We start from the raw sequence: 23,005 nt of genomic DNA, 5'->3' as shown, positions 1-23,005 counted from the left end.
TGCCTGCAGCAGGGCCCCTGGCACCCATGCCTCGCTACAGGGTGGATGGAAGACTCCAGCTAGGGACCCAACCAGATATTGCACCACTTCTAAGCACGAGTACCATTTTTGGGGTCTTACGTTTCTTTAAATTGAGGCTCATGGAGTAAGGACTGTGAGGACGTAGGTGGAAGAGGTGACTGTCGTAATAACTTACATCTTCATTGCTCCGAGTCCTAGGATTCCTCCCAAAATGGAACTAACTAAAATGCAGCTCTGCTGATTGAGGCAATAAACAAAATATCAGGTGGATGAAGGTTTTTTTTTTCTCTTTTTTTAAAATTAACAATACAAAAAGAAGAAAAGTAAAAAAAGTGACAAGTTGTTTCTGTGGTCTCAGAGAACTGGTGAAATAAAGAAATGTTGTATTTGAACAAGGAAGCAAGATAGCCTTTCTCCAGAGCAGGGATCTGCTTAGGCTTAGGCAGTAAGGACTGTGTCGAGGAAGCAAAGGTCTGAAATTAAATGAGTACACGAAAAAGACAATAGACTTTAGTAGAAACAAAACACGCAGTAATTGTAAGGTGCAACATGCGAAATGTAGCTTCAAATGTCATTTAAACGTGGGACAAAGAAGCATTTCTGTGTGTAACATGGCACTGAGAGAGGCTCTATATGCAAAAGGTCCATTCAGGCAATTAGTTCAATAAATTATATAAATTCAAGGTAAATAAAAACACTAAGAGAAAGTGTTAACTATTTTACGGGATGGTGTTATCAGAATTGCCCAGTAGATGTCGCTACAAGCCCATGATATGTTAATACAATGGATCACATAGCACATTTAACAAGGCGTCTATAACCCTTGTCATTACCTTCTCTTGGCCTCTTCGTATTGTAGACTTAGTCTGACCTTTTCAGCTAAATCTGATCTACTTTTAATTCCAATCTGAAAAAGGAAGAGAACAAGAAATCACCTATTATTTTCTGTACATGCTGTTTCTTTAACAACCAATTCTCGACACCGCATGTACAATAAGAAAGGCGTCCTTTCTGCAGAGTAAATGAAAGTAGACATTCTGCTAAGTTTAAAAGTTGTTCCACCAAACAAATGGCTACAGGCCTGCATGTACAAAGACATAATAGAAGCGCCTACAAACTCTTTCAGAAGGACAACTTAGTTAACAGTGAAATAATTCAATGCTACCGTTGGGTGCGTTTTGCGGCCGCCTGCGGATGGGCATCAGTTCACACTTACCCAGAGACATCTTAGCATTGGTTCAGACTTTAGCTCCAAATCTCGGTGAGCAGTTTTATGGAGAAAGCGGGCTTGAACGGGAAAGTTTCTCTACTTACAGCATTATTCTTTAAGGAATTAAACGTGGCGTGCCTTAACAAAACTCTCGAGTCTATAGATGTTTTATTGCCTAAGTGGAATTCCCAATTTTGCACAGTGTATACGTTCTAAGAAGGAATTTCGCGCTAATTGGTACAATTTCCCCCCAGATTTCCTCCCCCCACCATAAAAAACAAACAAAAAAAAACGTGTGGGTATATAGAGAAAGCTATGCAATTTATACACCATTTACACACCAGCAAATACTGACCAAGTTGGAGCCCTGTTTGGCGCAAAAGAGAGTTTACACTCGTAATGGAATTAGATTTGTAGGTTTAATCAGGTACTTGGAAGTAATATGTCTCAATGCATTTAAATAAGCGTTAACAACACCCTGCTCACTAGTAAGATAGCTTCGCGGATCAATGCACCTGCTGCAGTGTGCAGTATAGCCTGCAGTTTAACATAGTAGAATCCTGAATGGCCAGTCACCCTTTTCTGCTTCACAGGTTGATAAAAACGAGAACTATTAACATCTCTTATTAAACCCCTCAAGGTAACTAACTTTAAATGTTCCAAATAAAAAGTTCATATATTGTATAGCTAAGTACATATTTATATTTATATTCACTGAAAAAAACATAGGTTATAGACCATATATAGTTCGGAATTAGCATTTTCAAAACCTTATTTTACTCACACAAAACCATTGAAATTTCATATATAGTTAGTTCCACTAACTATATATCGCGCACCCGCAATCCACTGCTGATCATGTCACATATTACATCATTCATGACATGGCCAGTGACATCACTGATGACATCACTGATGACAACATCCAGTGACTGTATGTTTCTGTAAAGTTAAAATATGTCTTACATATTGATGAATGAGTGGATGTATAAGTGTCTGGATGAAGGATTTAGTAGGTGCATGACTGACTGTATGAGTGATTAAATGTGTCTCACTGAGTGCATGGGTTAGTGACTAAACTGTCTTAATTTGTGCATCATTATGTCTGTTCTGTAAACTGCTGCATGTGTTGATCAGTAGCTATATGAGTAACTATATGGGTTATTAATTGGTTGCCCAAGTATTTGTATGGGAGACTGTGTGTGTGTGTGGGTGGCTGGGAGGTGTGTGACTCTGTGCATAGATGTGTGAGCAGTTGATTCACTAGATGTATGGGTTCAAAAGTGCATGTGGAAACAGCTGTATGGGCGGTTGATTGTGTCCATGAGTGTATTGGTGAGTGAATGGATATCTCAGTGCTACATGTCAAAGTAAGTACATATGTAAAACACAGTACACGTGAGAGTTGACATATATAAATAACTGTGCATAAGAGCCAGTGAATGTGTGAGTGGCTGTATGGATCATTGTGAACTTGTATCAGTGATTGTATAAGAGAGTAAATATGTGTTAGAATATGTTTGAATAAGTAAGGTGTGTATAACTGTATAGTTGAGGAAATGGAGGTGTGATTGATTCTTTGCATGACTGACTAGGTGTGTGAGTAATTCCATGGATGAGTGACAGTCTGTGAGTGTCTGTTTACACTGAGTGTATCTAAGGTTATATTAGAGTCTGAAGAGGTTCATCGTATTATCACATGAATGATGTCATCAGTGATGTCATTTGAGATGTCATCAGTGATGTCATCAGTGATGTCACTGACCATGTCATGAATGATGTAATATGTGACATGATCAGCAGTGGATTGCGGGTGCGCGATATATAGTTAGTGGAACTAACTATATATGAAATTTCAATGGTTTTGTGTGAGTAAAATAAGGTTTTGAAAATGCTAATTCCTAACTATGTATGGTCTATAACCTATGGTTTTTTCAGTGAATTTCAATGGTTTTTTTAATAGCAAATATGAAAAGCTTTAAAATGTCAAGTACGTGGTAGGTAAAAACATTTTCGTGTCTATGCACGCTGATGTGCTTTGAACGCTGCCCCCTACCCCCTTTTTTCCTTTTAGGAGTATTCTCTCTTTGCAGATAGTGAATGGTAGGTAACGCAGGCCTTTGCCCCCGTTGTAATCCGTCGTGCCTGCTTCTCTCTCCATTTGATTGATTGTTATCCAAGCATTTACTGTTTTAGAATTGGTTCTCTTTGGTTCATTCTCTATTTACAAACAAGCACAGAGTCGCAATACTCTGTTTAGTCTTTGCAGATAGTGAAAAATCGTTTAAAAAAACAAAAGGAATCGAGCAAAATCAGTAGGCCACTAATGGGATCTCTTTTTGACCTCGCTAAAATAGAAACATTAGGAACAACCCCTCATGAGAAATACGAAACTAGTGAGATGAACTGAGCTCGACGCCATGATGGCTGCAAGACAGCTCGGCTCCGCCACCCACCCCGCCCAAATTCGATCAGTTCCGGTGGAGCCCCAACGTGAACAGGTAGAGAAGAACTTGCCCTCCCCTCTTTGACTGAAGGTTCTTGTTGCCTGTCCCTTCTGTTGTCATTTAACAGAACTTTTTGGACTACTGAAAGGGGTTGTGTTCCGACCGCTGGTTGGTGGAGACATTTTGACTATATTCTGGACCTGCGTTGTCGCGTAATGCGTCATATGACGCGCCGCGTTAGCGCACCCGGAAGTACTCCGGTGCGCGAGGCGCAGCTTCCCGGATGCGATCCAGAGCGCGGCGCGCAGCGCGTAACTTAAGCATAACAGGTCATGTGACTTGTTAATAAAACTTTTCATTGGTTCATTTTACTTTTGTTATTCTAATGTTTAAAGGCTTGGTCATATGACCTAAAAATAACGCTTTTCATTGCTTTCGTACATTTTTTTTTCTTAAACATATATGTTATAATGTTCCAGGCTAATGTATTTTCCCGGAAAATTTACAACTGTCCTGCAAGTAAAATATATTCCTTTTTCGAGAAAAAGGGCGTTTCTTCGTCCCATGAGGGAGCTGTTGAGCAAAAGAGGCTCGGCCTGCTGTCTTAGTCGCTGATAGGCCTGAATATCAGATTCTTATCGATCACTTTATGTTGCAGGAGTAGAAAACACAACAGCCCTTGACCATTTATCTTTACTGCGTTCCTGCGTATTAGACCTTTTATCCGTCATGTAATTGGACTGCTTTATTTCACTTGCCTTTTACTGATTCGAAAACAGTGGCTATTATTCAAAACTTTACCAATGTAAGTACTACTACCATGTTTTGTTTTAAAAACCTTTATTGTGAAAATGTCAGTATACAAATACGGGCCTATAACCACGTGGGCCGGCCACGGAGCAAACTGGAATCGTATATAATGAGGGGACATTTACAGTGTAGAACAACGTAACGGGCGACCCATTAGGTTACAAGAACTAAGGTGTCTAACATTTGCGGAATCGGTGGACGTACATTTTATAATTAAAGTACGACAGGGCCAGTTACAATAAAATTATCTAGATATACATTTGCGGGCAAGTACCATGGGTGACATTAATTCGAACTTTCAATAGTACAGTAATCAATAACACATCAGAACTTAATATCAATAGGGATGTCCAAATGTTCAATCAATTCTCGTCCCCGCCCGCCATGTGCTTCAAAACTGCATACGTATCTCGTGATATCAAGGTTGGGCAACCAGTACACAACAAGGAGTTACGAGTCCCATTTATACCGGCGCCATTTTGGGCGAGGCAGGGCAGGTCCAGGATATAGTCAAAATGTCTCCACCAACCAGCGGTCGGACCAGAACCCCTTTCGGCAGTCCAAAAAGGTTCCGTTAAATGACAACAGAAGAGATAGGCAACAAGAACCATCAGTCAAAAGAGGGGACGCTTTCGTGAATGGGGCCCATGCCCTAGCAGGTAAGCGTCCGAGTTCCAAGGTGTCTCAGAGCCTTTTAGTGGACCAGGCCCAAATCCAAAGAGCTGGCCACCATTTTGAGAGTCCTGTTGCAGCCGGCTATCGCTGCACCACAAGAGTAGCCGCAATTCAGCTAGATGGTGGGTGAGTCACTGTACCGCAAAAGCGGGCGGAACTCAGCTGGAAGGCGAGTCAAACGCTAAGAGGCGCCCCACTGCAGATGAGGTACATCCACCTGGGGAGGAGGGAGAGGCCTGTTTGCGCTGCCTCCCCCCCCGGGCACCCCACGCCGTCTTTCGGCGCAGCATTGTAGGATGGCCACACCAGTGAAACTTGCTGGACACCACCTTGGTGCCATCCGGATCTCGGCGCGTTCGAGTCACTGTACCGCAAGAGCGGGAGAAACTCAGCTGGATGGCGGGTGAGTCACTGTACTGCAAGAGCGGGCGGAACTCAGCTGGAAGGCGAGTCAAACGCTAAGAGGCGCCCCACTGCAGATGAGGTGCCTTCACCTGGGGAGGCGGAAGAGGCCCGTTTACGCCGCCTCTCCCCCCCCCCCCGGGCATCCCACGCCGTCTTTCGGCGCAGCATTGTAGGATGGCCACACCAGTGAAACTTGCTGGACACCACCTCGGTGCCATCCGGATCTCGGCGCGTTGTGCTGCCTTCGGCGTACTGTAGCAGCAAAAGTAACCGCAACTCAGCTGGACACGCCGTCTTTCGGCGCAGCATTGTAGGATGGCCATACCAGTGCGGCAACTTGCTGGACACCACCTCGGTGCCATCCGGATCTCGGCGCGTTGTGCTGCCTTCGGCCTACTGTAGCAGCAAGTGCGGGCGCAACTCTGCTGGACGGCGTGTGAAACGCTAAGGGGCGCCGCACTGCAGATCAGGTGCCTCCACCTGGGGTGGCGGAAGAGGGCCGTTCGCGCCGCCTCCCCCCGGGCACCCCATGCCGTCTTTCGGCGCAGCATTGTAGGATGGCCACACCAGTGCAACTTGCTGGACACCACCTCGGTGCCATCCGGATCTCGGCGTGTTGTGCTGCCTTCGGCCTATTCGCACATCGGTCCGCTACTGACGCCGCCTCATGGGCCAACGGATTTTGTACGCTTTTTATAGCCAAAGCCGCATAACAGGTCATGTGACTTGTTTATAAAACTTTTCATTGGTTCATTTTACTTTTGGTTTCCTAATGATGGAAGGCTTGATCATATGACCTAAAATTAACACTTTTCATTGGATTAAAACATTTTTTTTTCCCAAACGATGAAAGCCCCACCTTTTTTTTTCTCACTCGGAAATCAAAAAAGGTTCCGTTAGATGACAACAGAGGGGACAGGCAACAAGAACCATCACTCAAAAAAGGGGAGGGCAAGTTCTTCCCTACCGGGTCACGTTGGGGCTCCACCGGAACTCATCGAATTGATAGTCTACAGTGTTTTTAGATGTTTCAGACTGAAGCTGGCGTCAGCATGAGAGCACCACCATCTCGTAGCTCCGTCGTGGACATTCTGCAAGCAATCATGGCAGCCGCTCCCCACCGGAAGCCTGCGGGAGTCGGGGGCCCCCAAGACTTTTGTAGAATCTTCAAGGCTGAGGGGACGCTTTCGAGAATGGGGGCCAAGCCCTAGCAGACAAGCGTCCGAGTTCCAAGGTGTCACAGAGCCATTTCAGTGGACCAGGCCCAAATCCGAAGAGCCGGCCGCCATTTTAAGAGTCCTGTGGCAGCCGCCTATCGCTGCACCGCAAGAGTGGGCGCAATTCAACTAGATGGTGAGCGAGACGCTATAGCCGCAAGAGCGGGCGGTAAACAGCTGAATGGCGGATGAGGCACAGTGCAGCAAAAGCGGGCGGAAAACCGCTGAATGGCAAGTGAAACAGAAAAGGGGCGCCCCACTACAGCAGACGAGCCTCCACCTGGGGAGGCCCATTCACGCCGCCCTCGCCCCCCCCCCCCCCGGGGCGCCCCATGCCGTTTTTCGGAGCAGCATTGTAGGATGCCAAAACCAGTGCGGCAAGTAAAGGACATCACCTGGGTGCCGTCCAGATCTCAGCGCGTTGTGCTGCCTTCGGACTATTCGCACAACAGACCGCTACTGACGAGGCACAGTGCAGCAAAAGCGGGCGGAAAACCGCTGAATGGCAAGTGAAACGCTAAAGGGGCGCCCCACTACAGCAGACGAGCCTCCACCTGGGGAGGCCCGTTCACGCCGCCTCCCCCCCCCGCCCCCCCCCGGGGCGCCCCACGCCGTTTTTCGAAGCAGCATTGTAGGATGCCAAAACCAGTGCGGCAAGTAAAGGTGCCGTCCAGATCTCAGCGCGTTGTGCTGCCTTCGGACTACTCGCACAACAGACCGCTACTGACCATTGTTGCTTCTGTTTAAAAACATTTTTTTAACGTGTTTACTGATTTTGGTGCGTTGTATATATTTATAAGTTATTAAAGTGTTATAATCCTACTACTTTGTTGGAGTGCTATATATTTTTAATGTGACACATAATTGTGAAGACTTTGATGTACAAAAAGGCATCCCTGGAATCTTCCGCTTCAGGCTCGGTCCCACACACCCTCACAGTGAGAATCCCCTCCCCAATCACAATACAGGATCGTTATCAGATAGTAGGAACGCGTGTGGTGTGACGGATCTCATCGGGTGGGGGCCTTGCTCTACTATAACTCCTTTGAAGAGGGGTGATTCTTTACAGTTGAGGCCATAAACTACATCCGCAGGGCTAGGTGATAGCCTGGGACCGGCCTGGACAATCAGACACAAAGGAAGAGGAATGTCAGAGGGTGCAGTAGTGAATAGGGTGAAAGGGAGGTGTCGGGCGGGCACAGGGTGTGATTCTCAGGGAAGAGCAGCGCAGATGGGGGGAGGTTTATGGCCCATGCATAAGACAGAGAGCGGGGGTGACCAGTGCGTGAGGGCGATGCTTGCGAGGGTGGGGAGCCATGCTGAGGATCGGCGGCGTGCAGAGAGTGGGTCTGGTCAAGGCATCTAAAATGGCTGCCGTGCACGACAAAAGTGTGGCATTGGAAAAAAAGCAAGATGGCGCAGACAATGTTTATCAATACAAATTAATTTATAACAATTATTTTTAACAATATATTTCCTCGCAGTGTCAAAATGGCGGTCAACACTTCCTGATTTCTTTCGAATCGAACTGTAACAGACGTCACGATCGGCGGCGTGCAGAGAGTGGGTCTGGTCAAGGCATCTAAAATGGCTGCCGTGCACGACAAAAGTGTGCCATTGGAAAAAAAGCAAGATGGCGCAGACAATGTTTTTCAATACGGATTCATTTATAACAATTATTTTTAACAATATATTTACTCGCAGTGTCAAAATGGCGGTCAACACTTCCTGATTTCCTTCGAATCGAATGTTAACAGACGTCACGCAGCAAAAAAAAAAAAGCGCTCACGCGCAGCCGCTGGAAGACATGTATCAACATATATGAGCATCCTCAGCCACCCTCAGAAAACATAGGGGGTCAGGATACGTCTCCCGTACCCCCTTATACCCATTTCTCATATTGTTTTTCCTCCATCTTGTAATTTAATTAAACCGAAACACAAAATGGCGAATTCCCGTTTCGCTACAGGTTCGCGAACCGGAAAGCGCTTCTAACGCGAAAAATCAAATTTTTTTTAATTGCCCCACGGGACCCTTTAATAACTCCAACATCATTCCTAGGGGGTCAAGAGGGGTCTACCTTGCCCCCTTTCATTAAATTCCCCCTTCGTTTTTCTCCTCCTCTTGTCTCTCGGTCCTACCGAGAGACCATATGGCGGCTGCTCCGGACTGTTTAGAATGTTGACAGACACCGGAGAGCCAATCAGCTTTGCTTCGCAAAGCTCCGTTACGCGAAAAGTTCGCGAACAGGAGCGCTACCCGGGACGCTGTCACAGATATATCTGTTTTTTAAAACGTTAATTTCTCAAAATCCACTGGAGCACATATATTGAGACCCAGCAAAGGCACATCGGGCTAACAGTCCCTACAATTTTGCCAAGTTTCGTGCAAATCCATTCAGCCGTTCGAGCTAAAAGTGAGGCCAAACGCCCTATGGAAAACTCAATGTTAAAAACGCGTTTTGGGACTGCTCAGAAACAGAATGTGCCATTTTCCTGAAAATTTCAGCCGATTCCGTCCACAAACGCCAAAGTTATTAGACATAGAATTTTCAAAAGTCCCATAGAGAAAAAATCCTAACTATATATACCTACTGGCGACCGCCAGTAGGTAATATTGTGATGGACAGAATGAGCTGTAATCACTTCTCATGCAGATCAGGAGAGGAGCACCTGCCGCAGTGGTTTGTGGGTGACTTGCAGTTGGCAGGGTCCAATGTCAGTGAGAAAATCGCAATTAATTGAGTAACCGCTAGAGAGATTAGTGTGAACACTATAGGGCACTAGCTTCAATCTCAGTAAAACAGCTTGGTTGGTTAATGCGCCTGCTGCACCGATAAGAATTGAACCTGCAGGTCACACATTCTGATGCTAGCAAGATAGTTCAACATGTTCCTGCGCCTAATGTATAGATTTATGTGCGCCCTTCAGGTGCATGCTCCAATCAGAGTAACATGACTTAGAATTCATGCACGTCTTGCACAGGTATGTGTGTAGTGCAGAGCTGGGTGCATCCTGAAAGCAGCTGGTCTCAATCGCATTAAGATAGCATAAAGGGTTAGTGCGCATGCTGCCAACATCTGCAGGTTTCCTCAATATCGCAAATTCAACAGGATCAGCTTAAACCATAGGAGGGGGACCCTTTAAATTGGTGACAGTCACAACTGCTAGAACACGATCAGGACACCCCTAGATTACAAAGCTTTGTAGACGGGTCTTCTTCATAAAATGGCTTACTTTATAATTTCCTGAAATGAAGAGGCAGGAGGCAGTGGTACAAAACCATTGCTATTCACTCTCGAACGGCCCGGGTCTAGCCACACATCAACTTGCAACACAGAGACAAGTGGGGTGATAAACACGAGCAGGTTCTAAATCCTATATGATTCTAAATCCTATATGATGCACAATGGGAAGACATGACTTCGACACTAGACAAATAAGCAAAATACACAAAAACGCGCCCCCCCCCATCTTGTAAAATGAGTATGGGCAATCCAACCTTTCCTACCTTTGCTGTCCATCTGCCTTCCTACACAAAACACAACCCCCACAGACTGGTGCAGCATTGTACTGTTCCCTCTGCAGACATGCTTACCAAGTATCAACCATCAGGTGTGATGCTCACGCATTTCAGTGTGGTGTTCCGCATCACAGCACTAAAATGCATTGTCACACATTTTATGCCATTCTGAAACTCTGTCTACCAAGGGTGCCAGCATGCGCCGCCAGCGCCTGTGTGGACCGGCTCTCAGAGCTGCTCCGAGATGTGCTGCCAGCAGCTGCTGGGCTCAGTAAGTTACTAGTTAATTGTCGGTTTTCAGCTCTGGAGTGGCTGAAAGTAACTGCTACAATGTTACAATTCTGCCCAGGCCAGCGGCCTGTTGTGCCTGGCTGCATATTTTCTGTGGCGCTGTGCGGCTTTGACACTGCTTCCAATTAGACGCTGGGGCGGGGCCTGCCCTCAGTGGTTGTTACTGGCTGTGGCACAACATGGGGGGTCCGGGATAATCCGGATGTGACCGTAGGGCCTCGTCACGTCCTGGAGAAAGAAGAAGTGAGGTAAAGTATGTCAGAAGCGGCAGGGGACTCAATCTAAGTCGACGAGTCATCGGTGCACTGCTGACTGTTTGCGGTGTGCAGTGCCCGCCGCAGGAATAAAACCCCCGGTGTTCCAGTTGCCAGACCGGCGGGGAGCCGAGGCCTGATCGAGACCAGAGAGTGACTGAATAATTTCTGTCACTGACTCCCCGACAGACAGGACTGTGGACACTGAGGGCCGCCGCGCCTCAGAGGCATTATACGTCTTTCATTTCTACCTGTTTTTATGGTGGCAGTTAGTGCCACACAAAAGCAACACACATCCTTTCATAACATGACTTTCACAGTTCCTGTTCCCAGAGTCAAGATGGTAGTTCGCTTTCGCTTCAAATACATCATCACTGTGGCTCTTTAGAAGCAAACAACGCTGCTGGCCGAAGCGCTCCGCTTTGAGCCCCCAGGCACATGTGAAATGGCAGCAGGAAGGTTAGGCACCCGCTGTGCCCTGTGTTAATTTGATATCAGCAACATGTATTTAACTGTAGTAGGTTAAAATAAGTGTAATGGAATGAGTGTATAAGACGTGCTCAATGATAATTTCCTTATTTTTTTTTGGCACATTTTAATACTGTATCCATTGTAAATTGCAATCTATTTAAAGCAGCTTTTACTGAATTTCCTCCTTCTGCGGCTATGGGTCCATATACAACATTTAGTTTAGTCTTTATAATGGAGCATAGGAAACATTTTTAAAACTTGCACATGCAGCCATGCACAATTTCTGCCTGTGTTTCTTGCTGGAGGGAATCTTGTGAGAGATTTTGCAGGTGACGTTCCACTCTTCAGTGGTTCAAAAGAACACCTCCTACATGGATGTTAGCTCATGAGCGACTGACTCTTTCTTCCTGCTTGGCCTACATGTTTTGATGATGGTAATTTATATGTTGAAACTGACCGTAGAGCACTGCATATTCACTGGATGAAGCACTTGTTCGTTGTCAATGGACGCCATGTGCCTTGCTGCTACACAAAAGGTCTTGTAGGTCATATGCAGTCGCTTCGCTCTCTTAAGGTTTCTGCTGTTCTTGGCCTCCCATTCAACTCAAGGAAGTGTCCATATGTGAATAATGAACTCCCAACTCTCATCATGCTTGAGTGCACAGGCCCTACCCTCAGCTGTCTCCACCGTTTTATCCTTCAGACTAGCACAATTGCTATTACATTCCTGATTGCTACAATGTGATATGGGTGCCCTGAACAGTTGTCTCATTGGTATCAGCATCTTTACCTTTCATTTCAGGAGTTTTGAGCATTTTCCAGATATGTTATTGCTTCCCACAGGCAAAAAGTTGTCATTTCTAATATTTCGCTCTTTCAATGCACTTAATTTTGCTCGTGAGAAAGTGTCACTCATAATTGTTGAATGTCACTCATAATTACACTGAAATTATGAAAATGCCACACATAGCAATCTTAAACCTTGGCAGCTATGTGCAGAGGCACCACCAATCACCGCAACAAACTGAAAAACGCACAGGAAGTAGCTATTCTATTTAACTTACTTCTAAATTACACCCAAGATAGCGATCCACGCATTCTAATTTGACTGTGTGGACGTCCCTTCTTTCTCCTCAGCTGGCCCTGAAAACATTCTAATAGTAAGTACTGACAAAGCAAATAGCCCTGCAGTCGACTTTGTCAAGGGTTGTTATATGTTCACTCTATTTTTTTACGTTAATGTTTTATCCTGTATGTGTAGGCTTAAAGCATTTTTTGGTACAAAAAAGCGCACACAACCATAGTAGCCCCGGGCATGGAAGCGAACTGGTTTATGTGTAGCAATGTTCTTGTGAAAGAGCAGAATGCCGTCACTGACAGTGAAGTTGGCCAGTGGTTGAAGTGGGCTGACCCAAAGCTCCAGGATGCATGCAGTAGGTGGAACAAGAGAAAAGTGATTACAAAGCAGCAGATTAACAAATGAATAGAACCGAGAGACCTAAATATAAAGTTACTTTATCCTTTGTTTTTTCAATTAATTCTTAAAGTTTTTTTCACACAAAAACAGATGTGTTTTTCACATCTAACTATAATGTTACTTTAATCTATGGATTTTTTCAGTGAGTTTATATATTTTTTTGTTAACCTAAGGTAATATTTTATTATAATAAGTTAAGCCAACCACTGCAGCACACGTTCTTAAACTGTGTGTGACAGGCGTTGGACACAGAGCCTGGCTGCTACAAACCCCCCACAGGGCCTTATGTTTTTTAAAGAGGAGGGGGACCAAGTGGCACCCTCTCGAGCCTCATTAATCCCATTGAGCAATGGGATCCCAGGGCATTAAGTTTTCTTAAAATGGAGGTGGACCAAGTGGCCCCCCTCCTCGAGCCTTATTAGGTCCTGGGAACCCCATCCTTCAGGGCATTTTATTTTTAGGGGGCTGCATGCACCCTCCCATTAATAAAAGAAAGTGGCCAGGCTGCCATTTTGTTTTTTGTATTTTTGCTGATGTGGGGGTTTTTTGCCCCCCATCCTGGGGGCGGGGGGACCCTACCAAGGGGCATAGACAGTCAGGATATGCCCCTTTATATATTTTGTTTAACATGTTCAGGATAGGGGACAATGTCCCCTAGTCCTTTAATGGCTGCGATTAACATTTTTCTCATGTTGCTGCCAGCCAATCATAAAGCTCAGACCGGTGGGAGTCTGACGCCCACAGAAGCGAACTGGCCCAAGCTAAAACAAGCATTTACAATGCAGTAGGTCTCGCACTTGCAAGAGTTTGAGCTATTGCTATTGTAAACGACAATGCCTTTTATTTATGCCTTTTTTTACTTTCCAAGGGTGTTAAAAGGTCACGGCATAGGTTGCAACTTCAGAAAAGGGAGTCCACAGAGTGACTTCATGAAGAGTTAAGATTGGAGAAAGAGCTTTAAAAACAAAAAAAACAAAATAGGGACCTAACTAATGCAAGCACTGGCCTAGGCCAGGCATCAATGAGAGGCAGCAGCTGAAAGCAGACAGTGGTGACTCAGTTAACATCACTGAGAACAGGAAAAGGTCAAGGAGAATCAATCTTCAAAAGGAGTCCACCCTCAACCGCCAGTGATCGCATCAATAACAGTAACCACACTAAAGATGTAGGCATCAGGTCTTTCTTCCGAGGCAAAGCGTGCGGCATCCGCAATAATATGAAGGGCAACGCAGTGTCCCGACTCACCCTGGCACAATTCTTGTGAAAATATTACACTAAAGCGCCCAGAAGCGAGGTAACCATAGCTCATTAACAAATCACTCACGAAAAACACTTTAAAAAACACAATGGAGACACCAGTTGTGGGGCTGACAGTAAGTGAAGATGTATGGTTGTAGATCAAAGGAACATTACATTCAAATAAGTGCTAGAGGACATTAAACTAAGAGAATGCTACAAGATGGTGCCGCTTAGGTCCTGGTTTGGCAACTGAAATTCAAGGTGATAAAAAAACCACACATTCCCAAATGTTTTTTTAAAAATGATCGTGTTTCTATTGGCTGTAACAAGACCATGCTGCTAATCTCTTAGGACGCATGACCTTGATGTGGAAAGCCTCCACCTGTAAAACTGTGACCCTCAACTCCCCGATTATTTCTCAGTCTCTCTCCTTTGGGTAACAAAACAAACAATGAGCTTGGCTTTATAGTGTTGGCACGCAGTTTTACCTAAATAGATTCTACCAGCATGGATCAAATATTTTCACAAATCCTCACGCACTCTCTAATCTCTTCTCTTCATATCTTCATGTAACGATTCATCCTAGTCTTGCATTTCCAGGCCCATTAAAATTTGCTGTGCCTTTCTATCAAACCTGTAATAATTTAAAATGTTGCTAAATTTTGGTTTTAACCTTCAGAATGTGTGAAAGGCACGTGCGGAAGCAAATTATAAAGAAAGGAAAAAAACTCCTAAAAAATATTACTGAAAAAATTATTAATGACGAAAATATTGTGAGGCAAAAAAGTTACTTTTTTATAACTGTATTACAGTAACAGTTACTTTTACACTTTCCTTATGTATGTTAACAGGTAGCAGCAGTGCGCCATATTCCAGCTTTTCCAGAAAAATACCTTCATCCAGATCCTGCGCACACACACACACACACGCACCTGCGGTGCACCTCGAAAAAAGTGGTAACTTTAGCTCTGATGAATTGACAAAACTGTGCCACAAGAAGGGGCTCAAAGCAAGTAAACATTATGTTGTCCCGTTTAGGCACTAATTTTAAATGAGATGTTTCAGGTTGGATAGACATAATATCTGGGACACAGCAATAACCTAAAGTCAGAACAGAGGCCAGTGACCAGAAGACATGAGCAAAGACTAAGTGCATTATCAACAAAAGGGTTGTCCTACACCTCGCTAATCAGTCTAAAAACAGGTCTCAAGAAATACTACAATGTTTGAAAAGTCACCTAATGTTTTTCAATAATTTCACATACCAACTTCCTGTTGTACACAACGTGGCAAACAGGCTACATTAGGTATTCAGCACAGAGCAATAGCTATAAAAAAATCAAGATTATATTAAAACTACAGTCCAAACTGCAGAAAAAAAATCTAGAAGTTAAACAATGCGCCAAATATTGCAGCTACTATCAATAATATGACTTTTAAGCCCGGGAAAAGATGCATGGTCTAGGTAGATAAATTATTCTCATAGTTTTAATTTTACGAGAAATTGTGCAATAAGAGAGAAACAAATGTCGTTTAAGACTTCAGAAAAAACGGAGAAACCCTGCTGCAACCAAGTGTAAAAACCACAATTCAGTACAGGTTTACTGGCAGGACTAAGTGTTTCATGTTGAAATGGTAATGGAGAAGTGTGGCTCAATGATTAGGGACCAGGGTTCAATTCCCTGCCTCGGCGGGTCTTGGGCTCAAAAATTCCACTGACCTGATAATTCTCGCCTCGGTGCTTATTCCAATCATGGAGTCCCATTCTGCAACTCTGGGCAATAGCTTGCTTAATCTCCACAACGGCCCCCACAACGCTAAGGATGCCTAGCCTCCACCTTGGGGGTGCCCAGGTGTGGACGCCTCACAGGGAAAGCCAGGATGGGTTCCATAGCGGTATTCGTACAAGCGCCTTGAGACCCTTGCGGGTGAGTAGTGCGCTATACAAGTATCAATTTACATTTACATAGGACGAGTCCTGTCTGGGTGGGCGGGGCCTAAGGGAGACAGGGCGGTCACCAACCCCACTTCCAAAAGCAAACCGACGACAATAGATCTCGCAGCGAGCTGCGCATGCGCTGCAATGCTAGGCGAGACCTAAAAAGCTCACTGGGTCAATCAGAACACTATTTTTTTTAATTGGGTTTGAGGGACTCTTGCAAGAGCCTCTCGAACCCAATCATCCAGATATCGGTATTTTTTCAGCCTTAATTTTGCAAAAACTACTGAACAGATTTACAATATGTCACAAAAAGCACAATCTACATATCAAGATCCAGCTTATGCCAATTTTTATGCATTTCATTTAGCAGTTTTTATTGTAGCCCTCTGTAGAGAATTCTATGGAAAATGCAAGGGGATTTTGCATTTTGGGACCCCTTCACTTTTGACTCGCCCCCTCTTGATGGCTCACACTGAAACTTTCCCATCCACAAACAAGTTAAAAAGTAGGACCATTTTGTAAAGATTCGTGGAGATTTGTCAAACAGTGGCAAATTTATTAGCAACACAAAAAATGCTTTTCATATGGAACTTCTGGCCTAACTATAGCCACTCAGTGGCAAACGCCACTGTGTAATATTTTTAACAAATGTTAACGAAACATATATACATATATACAAATATATATATGCACTGAAAAAAACAAAGGTTATAGGGACGCTATAGTTAGGCTCAGACTTCACTTGTACAAAACCAGTGAAATTCAGCAGCTATTGTTAGCTGAGCTAACTATAACTCGTGCCCCCTGCAATGCACTGCTTATGACTTCACGTATTACATCACTCATGACATGGTGAGTGACATTACCCATGACATCTCAAATTATATCACTAATCACATGATCTATTGACTCTTGGAGTGTTTTTAAAATGTTTATGAGTGTTAAATATATATATATAAATATACCAAGGTGTACTGGTGAATAAGTGGGTATATGAGTGCCAATGATTCAGTGGGTGCATGACTGACTGTATAAGTGAGTGCTTAGGTGTCTCTTTGAATGTATGGGTGAGTGACTGGTTGTGTGAATATCTGTATCAGTCTGTCAGTTGGTGTCTAAGTGGCTGCATGGGTGTTTGAGTGAGTATGTGAGTGGCTGTATTGGTGAGTGATTGATTGAGTACCTGTATGGTTGTCTGAGTGTCTGTGTGGATGGGTGAGATGGTGTATGGCTGCCTGTATGCATTAGTGAGTAGATGAGTCAGAGATTGTATGGGTTAGTGAGTGCACGTGTGAGGGCTTGTATGGGTAAATCTGTGTATGGCTGTGTGGGTGAGTAAGTGGATATGTCAGTGGTATATGGGTGAGTAACTGGGTATGTGAAAGGCAACATAGGTGAGTGATGGGGTATATGAGTGACTATGGGTGAGTGAGTGAATGTGAGAGTTGCTGTATGGGTATGTGTGTGCTTGTGTCAGTGACTGTATAGGTGAGTGAGTGTGTGTTAGTATCTGTATGAGTAAGTGAGTGTGTGTGTGTGTATCTGAATGGGTGAGCAACTGGCTCTGTGTGAGGTGTGTGAATGACAACATGGGTATATGAGTGGATATGTAATGTATTAGTGACTGCATGGGTGTATGAGTACCTTTATGGGTGAATGAGTAGACGTGTGAGTAAATCTATGGATCTGTGAGTGGGTATGTAAGTGCTGCTTTGGGTCTGTGAATGGGTTTATGAATGGTTGTGTTGGAGTGGGTGAATGAAAAGGTCCTATGGGGTGTGAGTGGGTATGTCTGTGATTCTGTGGATGATGTCATCAGTGATGTAATTTGAGATGTCATCAATGATGTCACTGACATGTCATCAGTGATGTAATATATGCGGTCATAAGCAGTGCATTGCAGGGAGAGTGAGTTATAGTTAGCTCAGCTAACTAAAACTGCTGAATTTCACTGGTTTGGTACGAGTTAAATATGAGCCTAACTATAACTTTCCTATATCCTTTTGTTTTTTCAGTGAACTTCTATGGTTTTTTAAGTAGTAGTCACGTTTGCAGAGTGGTGGAGAAAGGAGGCTGGGCCTCCAACCAGCTCTCAGGAATAGTGCTGTGTAGGACTTACAGGAGGTACCAGGAGGGCTTATTGGTCCCCAAGGTCCCTAAGGAGGAAAGTGGACTTCACCCCCCAACCAGTAATGTGCCAGGAGGTGCGTTTGCAGAGCGGTGGAGAAAGAGGGCATAGCCTCTGATGACCTTTTAGCCATCCTACTGTGAGGAACTTACTGGAGGTAACAGGCGGGGTAGATGGCCCCCAAGGATGTCCTTTGTCCCACAGCGTTGTACTTGCTGGCAGTAAAGTGAATGAGCAAACAGACTGTGTGGAATAGCAATACCGCAATAATAGACATACAGCTGCACTGACATAGGGGGATCACCCTTCTAACTGCACACAGAAGACACACATAGGGTAGCTGACAAACACAATCTCGAACACAGATGGACAGAGGACTATGAGAAACCCCGGGAAATTATCCTGGGTGGCTCACCATCCCCTGCTCCAAGTCTGTGTGGGGGCTTGAGCAGCCACTAACCAGAGTGCCTGGAGACAACGGGGAATTGTTACTCCTGAACATTGCACTATCCATAGCTGGGATCATAATACCATGTGTGAGATGCTGTTACCTGATTAGGAAGTAAAATAGTTAGTTCCCACAACAAGTCGAAAGAAAGGCGTTTCTAGGAAAGGCTGACAACACTGCCGATAAAATAAACTACTCAGAAGTCACAGGGGAGTCAAGTAAAAAGAAATAAGGAAATGTAGGCCAGAGTCAGGAGAACACCTGCCAGCAGAAGATGTGGAAACAAGTTTGCTGAAAAAGTTATTTTCTGAAATTAAAAAGCACGGAAAATCGTCTACCTAAAAGACACAGTCCTAAAGGATGACCTGCTTCTTAGGTCATACTCAAATGATTGGGAAGACACTTTTGAGAAAGACCATGCAGTAAGTCAGCTACACCATAGGGGACAAGACACAACATGCAATAAGTACATGATTATCAATATCTATGGATAAAGGCAAGCTAAAGAAACGTAAAAATGTGGGTTCAGAAGAAACATAGAGATGGTGAGAATGACAAAGGTGACTACAATATCCATCAAAGGAGGGCCACCTATGTAATGAGAAGGGAAACGATGGCCCAAAACAACACATTTGATAGTTAATGATCTTGTAATAAAGCAAGAAGATTTCAAAAATTCCTACTGAGACACTCAGTGCAAGGCATAACACAAAGGCACCATAAACAATCTACCAGTAATTCACCGGAAAAAAAGCATGGAAAACACTTTTTCAGCAGCATAGATCACACAAACAAGAAGTTATCCTAACTGAAAGGGATACATGAACTGAGGAGCGAGCCTTCCCAAGCACAGTACACCACTGGTGACTTCTGGCATAAACTCTGCACACCTAAATCTTGAGGAAGAAGACCCTCGCACCATATTGCGTGAATCTGCCAGCAAACTCGTCACAAGAAACACAGACCAACTGGGTAGAAAAAAATCAATAAAAAAAGTGGCACATATAGCATTTCTCTATGTCAATGGCCTAATTATAGGCCATAGTAAACAACAAACTCAACAAGGCCAATGGGACCACAAATGGAAAGTATTATCTCCAACACTAATAAAGGGCCACACCACAAACCCTTTACTGATGAACCAACTATTTCACCACAGTTGGCCAAGAAGCTAACTAGCTTCATCACAAGAAGTACACCGTCAGTAAGAAAAACAGCAGATTGGACCATCTACGTTCAACCGAGTCAAGCAAAGGCATTGTGCACATCAAAAACATTAAAAGAAAACCACCATTCTCTAAACCATATCACTGAGTATTTGGCTACAAAGCACACGGAAAACCTACACAAACAGGTAAACACAACAATTAAGGAGAAAGCCAGAGAGGCCCTGCTTTTCAGCAGCCAAAAAAGACAAACTCTAATGAGCAATCTGGCTCCTCTAAACCCTTCTTCTGACAACCCAAAAGTATGATGAAATGCATGCAACCTTCAGTTTAGTTATGTTTGAATTTCTGTTTTTTACTTGACCCAGACTCAAACCACCAAGTCCTTGAGAGTAAATCTGATCAGTAGCCACTAGGTTCATAAATATTATTATGCATGTATTTAAAACCAAATACTGAAAAAAATCCCAAATATTAGGTCCCACAAAATCCGGGTCCACACATTTGCCTTAATCAAGCCAGAGTGCTTTAGAGTGAGTTAACCAAGTTAGATTGAACGATTATAAGAACACAGGGAGGCCAGTAGTTATGGAGGGATGGGCTACTGTATGCAGATTATACACCTTGCACAAAGATCCAAGTATCCTTCATTCAACTTATTTGAGTTACCCAAATAAATCCGTCATCCATCATCACAGCAGCTATTTTCATATACAAGGATACTCCTTATAGGATTAATGATTGATTGGTGTTAATAGCTATCGAGTGCAGTACTACCCCCAAAATGCCCTGGTGCCGAAGTCCATAAAGGCCCCAACTACAAATTATGGCTCAGGGGATTCTACCGATTGGAGGCTTCAACCTACGAGTAGCATTCCAGAGATAAGAAGGCAGCAGAAATCACAGAGAATATGCAAGCCAAAAGCATCAACTAATTTCTGGTTGATGCCTCAGGAAATGGCTACAAAACCAAAAGTAAGCTGACTGCCCTCAGTATTCCCTTTCATATTCCTTGTACTAGAAACCCCGGTCTGTTACTGGAAAGTAATAAAACTCTGTTGGGGTCTACAGATGTCAAGTCCCACCACCACATCCCCAGAGGCCTTACTTTAAACATGCTCACCACACCAGATTGCTGGTTCATTAAGGCCACATGGCGGCCTCCATAGTAGGTAGAACTAGCCTCTAGCTTCTTCGTACAGCATGCACACAGCATCAATATGGTGTCTAGCTACATGCTGTCATGCTTTTCAGAATGCTGATCTACAGTGGGAACCTCAAACAATATGACTATAAGTGCTTTTCAATGACTTTGATTTACAAGGGAAATACAAGTAACTAGTTCCGCTCCCTACAGCAAGCTGGAAAGGCCACAATTCTGTTTTTAGAGGTGACCGAGTTTCCCATTCCAAGGATATCTGCAGTGATGCATTCAAATTATCTCCTTAACATTCATGCCATGCAGTCCTTCTCAACTGAAAGACTCACTGATACTGGTCTGGCTCCCATCTGCTGGATACTACTTTGCTCTATGCTGGAAAATAAACATCAGGGTTGATTTCCCATGCTACACCATCAGCCTTACCCTGGTGGAGTACTCAGAAAGCTGGATTTTAGGAGTTGCACTAGGCCCGTTGTTGAATATAATGCACAACAGGTTTTTTACCTATTTACCCTGCTGCAGATTATCTCTTCGGCTCCCTCTGAGCCATTCTCTCTTTGGACCATCCAGCCTCTTTCACTTTCCTCCTGTGTTCTCCGTTTTCCTACTGGGCAACTCAGTGCCTCTCAAGTAACAGCCACTTATCCTCGGTTCTTTAAGGTATCCACAGTACTCACATTACTGAAAAAACATGCATTACTCTTCCCTCATTCCAACTACTGGACTGTCTCACAGCAACATTTCTTCTCTGAAATTCCCATATTCTCAATGGTCAATAGGTTCAGTACCTACTTCTTAAACAATGAGCTGCTTAATTCAAACCAATCCAACTTTCAGGACTTCACTCAAGTGATTTAGCTCTCTCACATCTCACTAACTTCACCCCCCTCAGCTCACAACAACAATCAACCCACCATACTAGTACTACTTGGCTAGTATCATCAACCACTCGATCCTCAAAAATCTCTCAGGCCTTTTGGCAAGGCAGGTAAATGGTTTTGGGCTTGCAACAATTTATTCCATATCTAAAGGTTCTCAGTTCACTCCTCAAACATCCTCTCGCAGTGTGTGTCTTCCAAGACCTAATCCAGATTGCACAGATTTTTGTCACTCAACAGTAAATGACTGAACCGTATCCTTAGGCCAGGGCCGAACTGGTCGTAGCGGGCATCGGGTATTTCCCCGGGAGGCTGGAAGGGAGAGGCCAGATTTTGCAGCAGTGTGGTACGATTTTGTTGTGGGGGGCCTTGGGCTCTTTCATGTGTTAAGTGGTCCCTTGCTCCCAAGCTACGTTTTAGCTATAGAAGTACCATTAAAAAAATACCTACACATTGATGCTGCACAATTCTTCTTTCGTTGCGATTAGATTCTCTTTCAGCTTTCCTTACCTTTTCGAGAATGATGATACTCAAGTCTTCCTTTCCTTCTTTCACTGTCATCTCCTGTTCACTTTCAGATCTACTCTTGCTTTAATACTATGAAGCAACGGATGGATTTGCAGGAGCCAGGACCAGAATGGGACGGGCCGCCAATATGGCGGTCCCCCTAGCCCCGATTCACAAGGAGGAGGAGGGTGAGGAAACGCGTCATCAGTGACGCTGCTCTCGCGCCCCCCCCTCCCCTTCTTTGTAGCCAATCGCGCCCCCGCACCACACCAGCGAACCGGAAGCATTTCAATGCTTCCGCTTTAAGAGATCCCCCCCGGATCCCCCTGGCTCGCCTACCCTTAAAGGGGGGAGCCTGCGAGGGAGACAGCCTCTATGTTTCGCGGCTGCCTCCCTCTTAGCATCTGCGCACGCGCACCGTGTCCGTGTAATCGTTTGCCCACCCACCATCCCCTGAAAGCAAGAATTCTGGGTAGTATCTATCCATACTGTATATAGTTCTTTTATGGCCAGAAAATTGTCTTATTCCACAGGTTGTGATCTTCGAGCTGTGATAATGTAAATAGAATTGATATGTAATTTGCATGCTTAGCTATTGTCGTATTTAGGTGTCCTTGGTCAGGCGGTAAGGTCAACACTGGTAAGCATAGTCTGCGGTCTTAGCGGTCAGTACTATGTAACTCCGGGGGTAGTGACAGCCGGTAAGTAGGCTGTCGGGGTATGGGGGCCGAGGGA

General features: G+C 44.4%; 1 protein-coding gene across 1 annotated transcript in view; it reads right to left on the bottom strand.

Moving 5' to 3' along the window:
- The window catches only part of WWC2 (WW and C2 domain containing 2), a 957,428-nt gene that overhangs the window by 462,727 nt on the left and 471,696 nt on the right, over window positions 1-23,005 (bottom strand). The window contains exon 8 of the mRNA XM_086962466.1: window positions 855-928. Coding sequence (XP_086818592.1) covers window positions 855-928 — 74 coding nt within the window. The remainder of the gene's footprint in view (window positions 1-854; window positions 929-23,005) is intronic.

Source organism: Lissotriton vulgaris, chromosome 3_1 (assembly GCF_964263255.1).
Source record: "Lissotriton vulgaris chromosome 3_1, aLisVul1.2, whole genome shotgun sequence".
Taxonomy (NCBI): Eukaryota; Metazoa; Chordata; class Amphibia; order Caudata; family Salamandridae; genus Lissotriton; species Lissotriton vulgaris.
This window is presented reverse-complemented; position numbering and strand designations above follow the sequence as displayed.